Below are 14,142 nucleotides of genomic sequence, written 5' to 3'. Positions count from 1 at the left end.
ATCACTAAGAAAGGTCCCACAGAGCAGTCGCTTGCCCCCCTCCAACAGCACCAGGTCGGCGAACTGATCTAGAGGACTGATCTTGGGCCCTTTTACCAACTCTGAAAGTGGAAACCGGTTAGTTTAGGCAGCGGTAGGCTTTGGTAGACCACATGATAGCGCTCACGCCTTTGCTCAGGAGCAACTCCAAGCCGATGGGGTCCGCAAATAGTGGAATTATGACCTGTGAGAGAGGGCCGCCACTTCCCACATGGTGAGTTGGTCTGGGTCTACAGCCCCTGGGTCTTCTTTCCCGCGAGAGGTTTCGACCTGAAGAACCTTGGCGCACTCCAAAGCGTGGACGCACCCTGGATGGAACCCTGTGTGGCCCTGGTCTTGAGTGGGAGAGGTGGTCTAAGCGGGGAATAGCTTGTCGGTCGTCGCCCCAGAAAGCTGTATCCACCGCGGACCGCTTCGGTACTTATCGTTGGACCGGAGGAAGCAGTGTAGGGTCGTCGGTGTCTGTGGCTGCCGGTGGGGATGCCATGGACGTTTCCTGAGACGCACCTTACTTCAACATCTGCGCAGCCACAGACCCCCACGACCCCAGGACCTGCAAAGGACTCCCCAAGGTGGGGGAGTGACAGCGTGTCGGCACTGCTGGTACATCGATAGAGAGTCCAGTGTCCTCTGACGCAACGTAATCTCTGTAGCTTCTCGGGGGACTGATAAGGGGCTGCAACAACTCGCATCGCTCATGGACGTTCCTGACTATTGACCGCTGTTGTTGATCGACAGCGACTACCTGCAAGGTCTTGAACTGGATCTCGGGACTATTTGACTCCAATTGTAGAGCCTGTGATTTTTGGGACCCCCGTTACACAAACACAAAGGGAGGGGGCACAAGGACGACAAATATAACACCCTATGTTCACGACATTGATACAAAGTTTAGAGACTGTAACTGGTTTCACGACGGTGTTCACAAATGGAGGTACACACATGTGTGTAATTCAGCCGCTTATTTGTGTTCCCTCTCCCCTGTGATTGGTACCCATTAGCCTGAAGTGTGCAGATGAGAACCAGTGGGATGTGTGTATGCTCTGCACCCCAATTTACATACGGGGGCAGTACTAAGTTTATAAAAAAGGGGCTGTGCCCGGCATTCTGGGTCACTGTTTGAATCCTGTACTGCTGACAGAGCTGTGGACTCGGGTGTGTAAGAGCTTGCAAGTAAAGCATTGAAAAGAAACGAAGTGTCTCTTCTGTTTTCACTTGAAAAACGCTACAATCTGATTTGAATGACCTATTAATCATATTTAAAAAAAAAAAAAAAAATGTCCAGCCTCTAAAAGATTCCCATACATGTTAGTCTCAGACTCTATAGAAGGCAATTCAAATACCTAATAACATTATATAAAGCTTGACTAGACAGGCTTTGTGCTGTGGACAATTTGTTATGCTGTTACTGCACTTTGTCAATGGGGTAGCATACACAAGCATGATGCTGTTTATCTAAGGTAATAGCTGCAACGCTCTTCAACAGTGTTTTAAATATATTTTCAGTGCTTTGTAGCTCTTTCTAAATGATTGATAACAGCTTATAGATTAATTTGTCATATATAAGTATTTAAATTGCATGCCTTTGAGGTGTTTTTATTTCGAATGTCGGTATGAGTTATAAAGAATATGAAAGGGCACTAGCGATAAACTTGTTTACTTGTAAGCAAATGCCTTACAGATAATGGCCTCTTGAACTGATAAAATGATTGATAAGAATTGCTCTGCACAGATGGAACAACACCTTATTTTGATCTTGATGGTCTCTTAGGAAAGCACCTGTCATGTTTGCAGCCTGTCTCTGAGATAACGAAGGGGTCTGATGCAGAAAGGGAAGCTAACAATGCATTTTTACCAATAACAAAACTCATTAATACCCAGTTTTAGTCACCAATTGGCTTTAAATCTCCATTAGAACAATAAAGAGACAGCAAACTAGTATGGGACCTACTTTAAATGTACATTTTTAGTTAGGTTCAGAAGCAACAACCCATTTCTCCCACACTATTCAGTCGTCACTGTGAGGGACAGAGATGTAAACTTGTAAAATCATATACTGTGCTGTAAGGCTATGCCTTTTCAGTTCCAGTTGAAGCTAAGGCAGTGTTTTGTGGGTTAGGGAGGTATTATTCAACACTGCTGTCTGATGACAAGATTGTGAGCGTTTTTGTAATAGCTGGTAGTTTTCAGACATACCAAGATAACATTATGTCCCATGTAGTGGTGTTGGACAAAAGGAGCACCGTTTTCTTTCATTCACAGTCACCTTTTTTATCAGTTGCATTATACAAGTTGTATGTTGGTGTTTGTGGGAAACAAGAGCTTTGGACCAATCAGAACTTGAAAACCTTGAATGACCTATTGGATGGTAGCCAAAGAACCTATCATGTCATTGTACCGTTCAAATCAGTCAATGCACTGGAACTCTGCCAAGTAGATGTGTGGCAGCAGGAGTTAATGAAGCGTGCTGGAATCGTCCTTACACTTTGTTAGCTTACGCAGCACAGTTGGCAGGGAATGTTATAATTAGAGGCCAGTATTGTACTGGTCCACAGTGCAAGCAAAATCATCAGAATTAGCTACTGATTATGTTTAACTTTTGGATGTTACATGCTGATTTCTGCTGTAGAAACGTTGATGTCAATCCTGGCTGTACAATAAATGACCAGTAATGTTCCAGATTTTAATTGTAGTGCAATGAAAAGAAAACTGGTATAGACTAATGCTCTGTTCATTTGAAGAAACTCAAGCTTATGCTATATGAAAAATTGTGGGCCATTTAAAAAAAACAAAACAAAAAAAACTTTAATGACTAAAGTATGTTTTTTTTAAGGACTCTGAAAAAAATTAAAACAAAAAAAAAAACATTATCTTCGGTTAAACAGGGCTATAAAATGAAATCAAACTAATAAAACCAATTCTAAAACAGTTGAATAATTAATTATCTCAAAATGGGCTTTAAAAATGAGCCCTTGACAAAACATTCCAAAAAATATAGATTCAGTTCTTGTGAATATGGGCCCCTTGCATTACATAAAACTACTGATTTTACATGGACAAACTCATTTAATTTATCTCATGGATTCAATTAATTTCAATATCAACAGGTACACTGTAATAAATTAAATTTCTTAATTGTAGTTTCGTTAAAACACATATAATGTGTGTCATCAAGCAGCTATTTCAAGCATAATTTGCCACATGCCATTCTAACTTTGTTCTTTTTACTTTTGCAGCACCACCAAAGTTTACACGAACTCCAGATGATCAAACGGGAGTGTCAGGAGGGGTAGCATCATTCGTTTGCCAAGCCACGGGAGACCCAAGGCCTAAGATTGTGTGGAATAAGAAGGGGAAGAAAGTCAGCAACCAGAGATTTGAGGTATTAGGTCTATTGTTCTGATGTAAAATGCTCGTCATTTGAATGCCCAAAAGTGCATGGTACTCCTCGTAATCCTGCTGGCATGCTTGCGGTCTGTGATACATTAATGGGCATCAGTAGTCACTTTATCAGGCTTTTACATGCATGGTTTAAGTGATATGAGAGTCATAGATCTGGGGAGGGATTTGTAATTAAAAACACTGCCTTGCCCTAGATACCATGATTCATCACACATTTGATATTTTAAAATTGGCAACAGCTAAAAAATTTTCACTGTAATATTGTTGGTCTAAAGCCATTTGGCATATGATGGTTAAATTGCATATATTGTAGTATCTGTACTGAATTTTATCTATGCTAAAGACTTGTATTAAGGCTTTGACTGGTCATCATCAATAATATCATACATCACAGCTTGAACACTGATAAGATGGCTTATTGACTTTTCTTTTTAATTACAATGCAATACTTAATCTCCTCCTTTGTTTAATTCAATGACAGTAGATTGGCTTTGGTTACAGTTTTGTTACCGCTCAAGAGTTTAATCTTATCAGAATTCAACTTTTTCATCGAATGTAGTGTGCTGGTATAAACTCATGGCACCATTGGCAAAAGCCAGCTGGCACTGACGCTCTATGCTCATTCACATGGTACATCATCAGTAATAAAGCAAACTTTGTTTCAGAGCCCAGAGTGATCTCTCCCGACCAGTGCTTATTCAGCCTGGAGAGATCGGTTGTAACATCACATGCTGTTGCAAGGAATGTCAAAGCACACAGCAGCTTGACCACTTCTTCATTAGGGTTAACAATCCATTCATGTATCCTGCATATAACATATGCAGTTCTTTAAAAAAAAAAAAAAAAAACTTTATTTACCCAGGTGTTTCTGTAAATTGTAAGTATTTAGCATGTGTATATATATATATATATATATATATATATATATATATATATATATATATATATATATATATATATATATATATATATATATATATATATGTATGTGTGTGTGTGTGTGTGTGTGTGTGTGTGTATGACTTATTGGTTAAGGATCAATGCAGATATTTAATGTTACATTTTACTATTTGCTACGTATAATGGTTTAATTTATTTTTGAATAAGTCTTGGGGGGTGGTCACGATTTTCTGTTGTAAAATTGTAAAATCACTATATTATTTTGACAAACATGTTCTAAATAGTTGTTTAAGCTCATAACATTTTTATTTATTTATTTTTAAATCGTAAGGTTTTAATTTATATTTTTTAATATCCCAGTTTATCTTTAGATTTACTCTTTTTTTTTTCCTCTATAAATTCCAACAAAAGTAGCTGTTTGTAATGTTAGCTAAGAGAGAATTAGTTGTTTTTTTTTTTTTTTTGTTTTTTAAAAACACAACCATACCATTTTTGCTCTGGGCCTTTAAGACAAACCAGCATATTTTATTTATCTTTCTTAATTTCTTTCTCTTTTTTTTATTTTTTTATTTTTTTAAATTAACTTATTTATTGAATACCACAGTTTAAATTTGGAGGTACTGTAGCCAAGCATGATTAGGACCATTATAAGCATATTTGTGCCCTTATTGTTTCAGTGTTACTGTACTTTACGAAAGCAGACAATGCATTATTTCGTAATTCTGTGACAAATTCCACTTTTACTAGTTCTCATATTGCACAAGGCCCATTTGCTAATGGCACTAGAAAGATGAACTCTCAATAAATACAGCTGGTATGCAATTAAATGTTGCTCCTTATGCAGTACTTCAAATCTGTTTATGCATTGGAGGTAGTGCCAAAGCAAGCTGTAGATTAAGGGGAGGTATGTGTTAAACCTTTGAGTGTTATCAGCCAAAATATGAGCAAGAATTCCATTGGGAACATAAAGAGAATTATATTTTCATCTCAGTGTTGTTTTAATCAGTCATTGTTAATGGCACTGTTGTATCTTGATGTTCAACACTGGGTTATAAATTTGGTTTAAAATGGTCCTTACTTTGTAAAAGGCTGTCAATTTTGAAAACTAGTATTATCTTAAATTGTGAGGAACAATCATTTGGACCCGTGATAGTAAGACAAAGACTTATAATATATACTGAATCCTTAATATTTCCTACACTCCAATGGTAATTACTAATTTATCAGACATCTCTTCATCTCACATAATTATGTAACACTTCCTGTCAGGGGATGAAGTATTATTTGCACTTCATTGTAATATTCTTAAAACAAAACAATCAAAGCTCTCTAAAACTACAACAGGCTTTCTACTGAAAACAAGTGTGAATACGCCTACACACTTTCTGACAAATACTGAACAAGATAAAAAAAAAAAAAATTAAGAAATCATAAAAACACAATCGTGCACATAAATCGAATTAAGGGAATTCAGTTTTGTTTTAACCCAGAGTATAATACAATACTTAACATAACACATTGCATTCATGGCATGTCACCTTTATTTGTACCTAGTTAGAATTTGAACAAAACATGTTTTGTTTTTTCAAGTCACATCTAACAAATGGTCATTTTCATTATTATTACTAAATTCAGTATATATTGTACACCACAATATCTGGCCTAAAAAATGTTTTACAAGCCAGTAATACTGTATTGCTGTTGAATATTGAATTCATTTTACCCAGTTGAGACTCACCAGCTTCTCACAGCATCCTAAAGCCCCACAGTTTTATTACTGACTGGTAATTCACTCTGAGCCTGCTATTGCAATAATAATAATAATAATAATAATAAATAATAATAATAATTGATAATAATAATAATAATAATAATGAAACATTTATTGTTAACTTTAGTACACGGTAAGTCACACATTGTGGACAAAAAAACTCCTTTAACATATCTTGTTTGTCACACCTGCAGGTGATAGAGTTTGACGATGGATCTGGGTCTGTGCTAAGAATTCAGCCCCTGCGTACCCCCCGAGATGAGGCTATATATGAATGTGTTGCCTCCAACAGTGTTGGAGAGATAAGTTCCTCCACCAGACTCACTGTATTACGTGGTAGGTCCTCTTTTGTCAGCAAAGCAAAAATACAAATAACTCTCTTCTTGTTATGTATTGTTTTACTCCTTCCAGCTGGGCAGGTAAGCAAAAGGGTTTCTAATCCTATCTAATTAAGTTTCCTTTTGCTGCATTCTGTTTTCAACTGCATGATTCAATACCGAAAAAAAAACAAAAAAAAACTAAAGTAGTCTGGTCAAGAAAGAATTTGGAGTTGAATTATTCTACCCCTCTTTCTTTTGGCTCTTTTTTAAATCACATCTGCCTGCATATACTGAGCAATGAAATTCCTTCAGAACAGACATGCAAATTAGTTTAGGAGGTTGACCTTGGGTGTTTGGCGAGGGTTGATTAATATGTAAATTAATGAAGGTTATTCCTTCATTGTTAGCTTTGGTACCGTCAACTTTACTTAGTAGTAATCTAATTTTCTGCTACACTGACAAAATCTTTTACGTGTGACCTTGTTTTATTAGGAAAAAAGCTAATATTTAAAAGTAAACTTTATTGAATTTGAAATGCTGAAGTTAAGTTTAAGAAATCATTGTCATTTTAGTTGAGGTGTTTTTTTTTTGTTTTTTTTTTAAATAAATAAAAAATAGCACAAGTGAGGAATTGTTATCTCTTGCGAAATGTGAAATCTGCCAGTAATATAACTGCTGTAATTTGTAGTAATGGCATGTTACCATTGAAAGAACAATGATTCATTTAAGTGCATTCATGCAATCATGACTGCGGTCATATGATGTAAACTGCAATACAGTCTAAAAATGGGGCTTACTGTTGCTTTTTTAAGGTTTTATGATTTAATTTCTAAGTAAATAATAAGTGTACCCTCTAAGGCAAGCAACTATTTTAACACAAAGGGCTATAGTTTTACTTGTGTGTACATTTAGATTACAAAACCCTGAGTATCTAACTCAAGCTGGTATATTTATTACAGGTCATACTTCCGTTGGGGATTTTTAACAAAAGAAAATTAAAAAAACACATGTACTGTGCAGACAGTGGGTGAAATGGGCCATAAATGCACCGGGCTGTTGAAATGGAAATAATATTTAGTGTTGTATTTGTGACTATAGAGCCGTTGGCTTATCAGTTAAACAAATTAATAAACCTTCTCCTCATCATCAGCTTTAGAAACTTGTTTGAAAGAGAAGATAGTAGATTCCTATTGTGTAATTCACCATTCACCTCATGCACAGAAGCAAAATACAGTGCTACAGTGTCTTCGATGAGACTGTGTTGTGCTGTATGCTCAAAATTAGCATTAGTTTATTGCCAATCCATTTTATTTTGGTATGTTCTATTGGAACATTTAGGTTGTATGTACTGTATTTAAATGTGCTGCCATATAGATAATTAAAATATTGTCTGTCTAAGTGTCTAGCTAACTATCACAGTTTGCGTGAAATGGCCTTTTCATTGGTCACATTCTGGCATTTTCCTGGCACACTATAAAATATTTGGTTATGGTTTGCTCAACCACTACAAGAAAAATACTGATAGTTTCAATTTCAAAATGGACTGTGAAAATGAAAAATAGGATGTGGGTTTTTGTTTTCATGCATGTTTTTTCTTGTCTTCAGCTGAAGTTCACTGGAAGAAGAAAGACTCTTGTGTTCTCTTTTTTATATCTATAGAAATAAAATGAGTTGTTCCCCGTTTCTTTCTTTTAACTCCACTACTTTCTCGTGCCTCCGGGCTATATTCAGCTCTTTCAGACATTGACTTACTGCTTTTTGCTCTTACAAAATGTGTTGTAAATCCCAGAGACACAAGTGGTTATCTCACTCAGTGCTCAGTTAGTGTTTGAGAGTTTAACTTAATATCATGTTATTAAAGAAACTATAACATGATATCACAAAAGTCTACCGGAAGCAGTAATAGTAGTACAGTATTTCATGTTAGATTTCGAAGTGTCACATTTTTCTGTTTTTGTCAGTTTTTAGTGTATGGAAAGCTACATATCAGTATGTAATTCAATATGTTAGCATAACAATGTTCAGCAGGTTTCATTCAAATTTATTAAGCAAAATTAATAAATTCTATAGAGTGATGCAGAACTTTTGGCCTTAGCTGTATCTTGTGGTGCCAAAAACTATTTGTATTGTAATTGCATGGCTTTTATTGTTTTAAAGGTTCAAATATCTGAAAGAATAAATAACAAAGCTAATAACGAATTTGAATTGACTCAGAATGAGGTTCATTTGTGTTTCAATGGCCTGTGGTAAAAGAATAGTAGCATCTGTTCTGTAATGGGCTCCTGGTAATGGCTAATCCCATAAAAAAAAAAAAAGTGCATTGTTATAATTTCCATGTCATGAGAAGAAAGGCCAGAGGTAAAATGTATCACAGAAATATCACCATGTGGTTAGATTTGGAATACCATTAATAATAAAGCTGAATGATAAGATTTGCATAAACATTAAATATAGAATACATTTTCTGTTACCAAGTACACAAAATCCTGTCCACATGCCAAATGTATGTGACCTAGACCTACAATTGCAGTAGTTTCTACTCCTAAAATATGTTTTGTAAACTGGGTTTGGTACAGCTAATAAAACAATGTAGTAATGTATACAATTGTAGTAAATTCTTTTATCAGCTGTATATGTAGTACATATACCGTATGATATTTAGGTGTTAACTTTTTGATATCATGGTAGGTAGTGCTGGAACTTTTTTTGGAATGTGGGAAATTGAATTTTACTGGCATTACTATTGAAAGCCCATTGGTCAATGGGTACCTGGAAAGACAGAACACATATATTTTTCAAAGTTCCTTGTAACTCTGTCCAATAGAGCCCAACAGTGCTTTCTTGTTTTGTATCTTCAGCTGTTCGAAAGGTACAATAATTGGGGGGATAATTGTTTTGATTTGGGAAATTAGTTTCTAAGCATGGCCCCTTGAAATGAGATCCTTGACAGTTCAGTAACTGAACCCATAATTATTATTTGTGTGTGTGTGTGTGTGTGTGTGTGTGTGTGTATTTTATGATTTGCTATTATTTTGTTTTAAATGTGTCTGAAATTCATTATTGTTTCAAAGCATGTGTATTAAAAATAGATTACATTATTTATTTTTTTTCATTTTCTCAGATGAAGAGAAATTGCACATACAGATTTTGCATGTTCAGAGAGGTTAATCTCTCATTGCTGCCAAGGTTGTAATCAGGTTAGATACAAACCACATGCTTATTCAGTAGCCCATAAAAGGTTTATGATACTTTATAAATGTGATATTACTGTGAAAATGGGCAGCAAATGGAAACTTGATATGAATATTTCATATGCAGTTGTTATGGTAGCTATTGTATGATTATCATGATCCAACACACGTTTATACTGTTATGTTGGGGGTGGGAGGGCGAGGGCATTGAACTCATTGAAGTGCTTCTGCAAAAGGCATTAACAACAAATGGATAGGTTTGTGCCCAGATATATCAGGGATTTTATTACAGTACAGAAAAGGTATTCAATTCCACCAAAAGATTAAAAGGAGAACAACTTTTTTTGGAACGAGGGGAATGGGATTTTGTTTTTAGATAAAAAGCATTTACATAATGGAAGATGCAGTGAGATATCCTTTCACTGATGGATGGTTGGTTGGTTTTTCAAAGAGATTTATTTTTTAACGCTTTTTTTTTTTTTTTTTTTTTTTTAATAAGCTTGTGGTATTTTGTTATCTTTGTGCCCTTTCAAACTAACAGTGATTGATCAGCCTGCACGACATGCATGGCAGTGATTGGATTTCTTTTCATGAAGCATGTAAGTGAAGTTTCTTTCCTTTTCAGACAATAAACCTGTAACCACGATTCCGTGTGAACTCAGTTGTGGAGAAACATCCACCTGCTTTCAGTACTTACAAGCATTAATGTATGGTGCACAGAACAGAAAGAGAACAGTAAAACTTGAGGATTCAGTTTGAGATTAGAAGTGTTTTACAGGTCACATCAAAGTAGATTGAGCAGATTTTACCAGTGGGAGGGGTGGATGTAACTGCCTGCATACACCGGTAGGCTTGTTATCAAACCACAACACTGAGGCAATGCAGCATGTTTTCAAATCCTACTCTTGCAGACCTACAGTATTAGGAAAGCGGTCACCCAACACTCTGCCCTGCCCTGTTTTTTTTACAGCTTAAGATCCTTTGCTACAACTGCACCATTCACCATTTAATGAAAGAGGGAGCATCTAAAGCTCTTGGTGACAAAAAGCTACAGCTATATATATGTATGTGTGTGTGTGTGTGTGTGTGTGTGTGTATGTATATATATATATATATATATATATATATATATATATATATATATATATATATATATATATATATATATAGTACCAGTCAAAAGTTTGAGCACACTTGCTTGAAACCAGGTTTTTCATGATTATCAATGCTTTTAACTGTATAAACTTGTCTATAAATACTTAATATTTCATTCTATGATACGTGTACTTATATAAGCTGATAATCATAAGTGAATTGCATTCAAAAATTTTATTTTTAAATGAAAATGGTCACCCAAAGCAAGCAGATTTCAGTCTGAAGCCCAAGTCAGTTATAAGTCTGAAATGTGTACATTGCTTTGATACTCCTTATGTTTTGTTTTGTATATTATAACATGTGTTTTCATTTTCAAGTATTTAGAGAAACGTATACGACGTAAAACATTGTCATTTATGAAAAAAAACCCAGTTTCCAGCAAGTGTACTCAAACTTTTAACTGGTACTGTGTGTGTGTGTGTGTGTGTGTGTGTGTGTGTGTGTGTGTGTGTGTGTGTGTGTGCTCAGTGCCTTGCAAAAGTATTCAGACCCCTGACCAATTCTCTCATATTACCGAATTACAAATGGTACATTGAAATTTCATTCTGTTTGATATTTTAGTTTTAAACACTGAAACTCAGAATCAATTATTGTAAGGTGACATTGGTTTTATGTTGGGAAATATTTTTAAGAAAAATAAAAAACTGAAATATCTTGCTTGCATAAGTATCCAACCCCTGTGCTGTGGAAGCTCCCCGTTTGCACCGATGAAAGAAATTGCCCTAACGAGGACACAATTACCTTACCACTAGCCTCCACCTGTGAACCATTAAAGTTGCTGTCACATTTTCTGGATAAAAACCCCACTGTTGAAGGATCATTGGCAAGGCTGTGAATCTGAAGGAAAATGAAGACCAAAGAGCATTCTACAGAAGTTAGAGATAAAGTAATACAAATGCATAGATTAGGGAAAGGGTACAAAATAATGTCCAAGTGTTTGGATATCCCAGTGAGCACAGTTGGATCAATAATCAGGAAGTGGAAGCTGCATCACACCACCCAGGCACTGCCAAGAAAAGGCCGTCCCTCAAAACTCAGCGCTCAAACAAGAAGGAGACTTGTGAGAGAAGCCACAGAGAGGCCAACAATCACTTTGAAGGAGCTACAGAGTTCAGTGGCTGGGAGTGGAGTAATGGTGCACCAGTCAACCATATCAAGAGCTCTGCATAACACTGCCCTGTATGGGAGGGTGGCAAGAAAGAAGCCGTTACTCAAAAAGTACCATCTGAAAGCACGCCTGGAGTTTGCCAGAAAGCATGAGAGTGACCCAGCTGCAATGTGGGAAAAGGTTTTGTGGTCAGATGAAACCAAGATAGAGCTTTTTGGCCAAAACTCAAAGCGCTATGTGTGGCGCAAACCTAACACTGCCCATGCCTCAAGACACACCATCCCTACAGTGAAGTATGGTGGTGGCAGCATCATGCTGTGGGATGCTTCTCATCAGCAGGGACTGGGCATCTTGTTACAATTGAAGGAAGAATGGATGGAGCAAAATACAGGAAAATACTGCAAGAGAATCTGCTTCAGTCCGCTAAAAAACTGAAGCTTGGGAGGAAATTCATCTTTCAGCAGGACAATGATCCCAAGCCCAAGGCCAAAGCAACATTGGAGTGGCTCAAGAACAAAAAGGTGAATGTCCTACAGTGGCCCAGTCAAAGTCCTGATCTCAATCCCATTGAGAATCTGTGGCACTATTTGAAAATTGCGATCCACAAGCGTCGTCCAACCAACCTGAACAACCTGTAGCAAATCTGCCAAGAAGAATGGGCCAAAATCACTCCGACACTGTGTGCAAAGCTGGTACATACTTACCCCAAAAGACTTAAAGCTGTTATTGCAGCGAAAGGTGGCTCTACCAAATATTAATGTGTGGGGGTTGAATACTTATGCAAGCAATATATTTCAGTTTTTAATTTTTCATAAAAATATTTCCCAACATAAAACCAATGTCACCTTACAATAATTGATTTTGAGTCTTAAGCGTTTTAAAATAAAATATCAAACAGAACGAAATTTCAATGTACCATTTGTAATTCAGTAATATGAGAGAATTGGTCAGGGGTCTGAATGCTTTTCAAGGCACTGTATATATATTTTCCAATAGGGGAGTTAGACTAGAGTTGCTTAGTCAGAGTCAAAGATTTACCAGTTAAAGTAATGTTTGAAATAAAGAAACATGCAAACAGTGTATTTAGTCACATTCAGCTCAAGCTTTGTTTTTAACAGTGTTCATAACATTCATATTTATAGATGAAGACAATAAAAAGGTTGCGTTCAGCTTTCCTGTTTTCCCGTGGAACATGCATTAGTTTATTTGTATTAGTAACCTTCTGAACAGCATAACACAAAAAAATGAAGCCTTATCTGTGTCTATAAGATAATGGCACGGATCACACTGGTACCAGATGTGTAAACCTCTAATAGAAACAGCAATATGTCTGGTAAAGTCTGTCTCTGCGTTTCCCAATTTTCTCAAGGGATGAACTGTCAGACAAAAATAAATGGAATTGGCTAAACATTGGAGTGAAGATGGGAGCTTAATATTGCTGTAATTTGTGTGTATTTACAACAAGTTACCTGTTAACATATCGAAAAAATGAGGTGCCACAGGCACTAAATTGTCTTGAAATGTGTCTGGGCTGAATTCCCCAAGATGCCTACGAACTACAACACAACGTAATCAGATGCATCAGGTTATGTGCAGAAATCCAGTTAGCAGGCTTGAAAGCTATTGCAGTTTAAGATTCTAGGAAGGAAGCAGAAAATAAGGCTCTAGGTTTATTATACTAAGAGCAACTTTTTTTACTTGAGATGATGAATATAGCTGTGATTGTAGCCTCCCGTTCTGCCAAATGGGCCAGTGATCAAAGATAAGTGTGTTTTTTTATAATCACATCACTGAGGGTTTGGTTGGTTCTCACTAAACTGAATTGTGGAATCTGTTTGTTGACCTACCAGCAGGAATATGTCCTCATATTTGTTTTGTCTACTTTCTAAGATTATTTAAGGATTATTTCCCGTACCTGATGAGTTGTTGAGCCTATTTCAGTGATTGTGATTCTGCCACAAAGGCTTAAATATGTTACAGAAAAGGTTAGGCAGACCTGAGCCTTAATTCCTTGTATTAACTTGCTATATTGCAATATAAATGCAATATTCCATACTGAAACACTATGTCAAAGATCAGGGGAAGAGTGCCATTCTGATGTCAGGCAGGTGCAGCGTATAATTCAAACAGTTTTTCAATGCCAGAACTCTAAACATTTGTATAAACACAGACTTATTATTATTAGTAGTAGTAGTCGTAGTAGTATTAATATTATTATTGGCATTAGTATACATATTATACATTGGAAAAGACTAG

At 36.2% G+C, this 14,142-nt stretch overlaps 1 protein-coding gene across 17 annotated transcripts in view; it reads left to right on the top strand.

Annotated features, from left to right (window-relative positions):
• The window catches only part of LOC121322204 (receptor-type tyrosine-protein phosphatase delta-like), a 229,126-nt gene that overhangs the window by 88,641 nt on the left and 126,343 nt on the right, over positions 1-14,142 (top strand). For all 17 annotated transcript variants that reach the window (XM_041261838.1, XM_041261829.1, XM_041261820.1 and 14 more), the window contains exons 3-4: positions 3,276-3,421; positions 6,307-6,448. In XM_041261838.1, the coding sequence (XP_041117772.1) occupies positions 3,276-3,421; positions 6,307-6,448 (288 nt within the window). The remainder of the gene's footprint in view (positions 1-3,275; positions 3,422-6,306; positions 6,449-14,142) is intronic.

Source organism: Polyodon spathula, chromosome 1 (assembly GCF_017654505.1).
Source record: "Polyodon spathula isolate WHYD16114869_AA chromosome 1, ASM1765450v1, whole genome shotgun sequence".
Taxonomy (NCBI): Eukaryota; Metazoa; Chordata; class Actinopteri; order Acipenseriformes; family Polyodontidae; genus Polyodon; species Polyodon spathula.
This window is presented reverse-complemented; position numbering and strand designations above follow the sequence as displayed.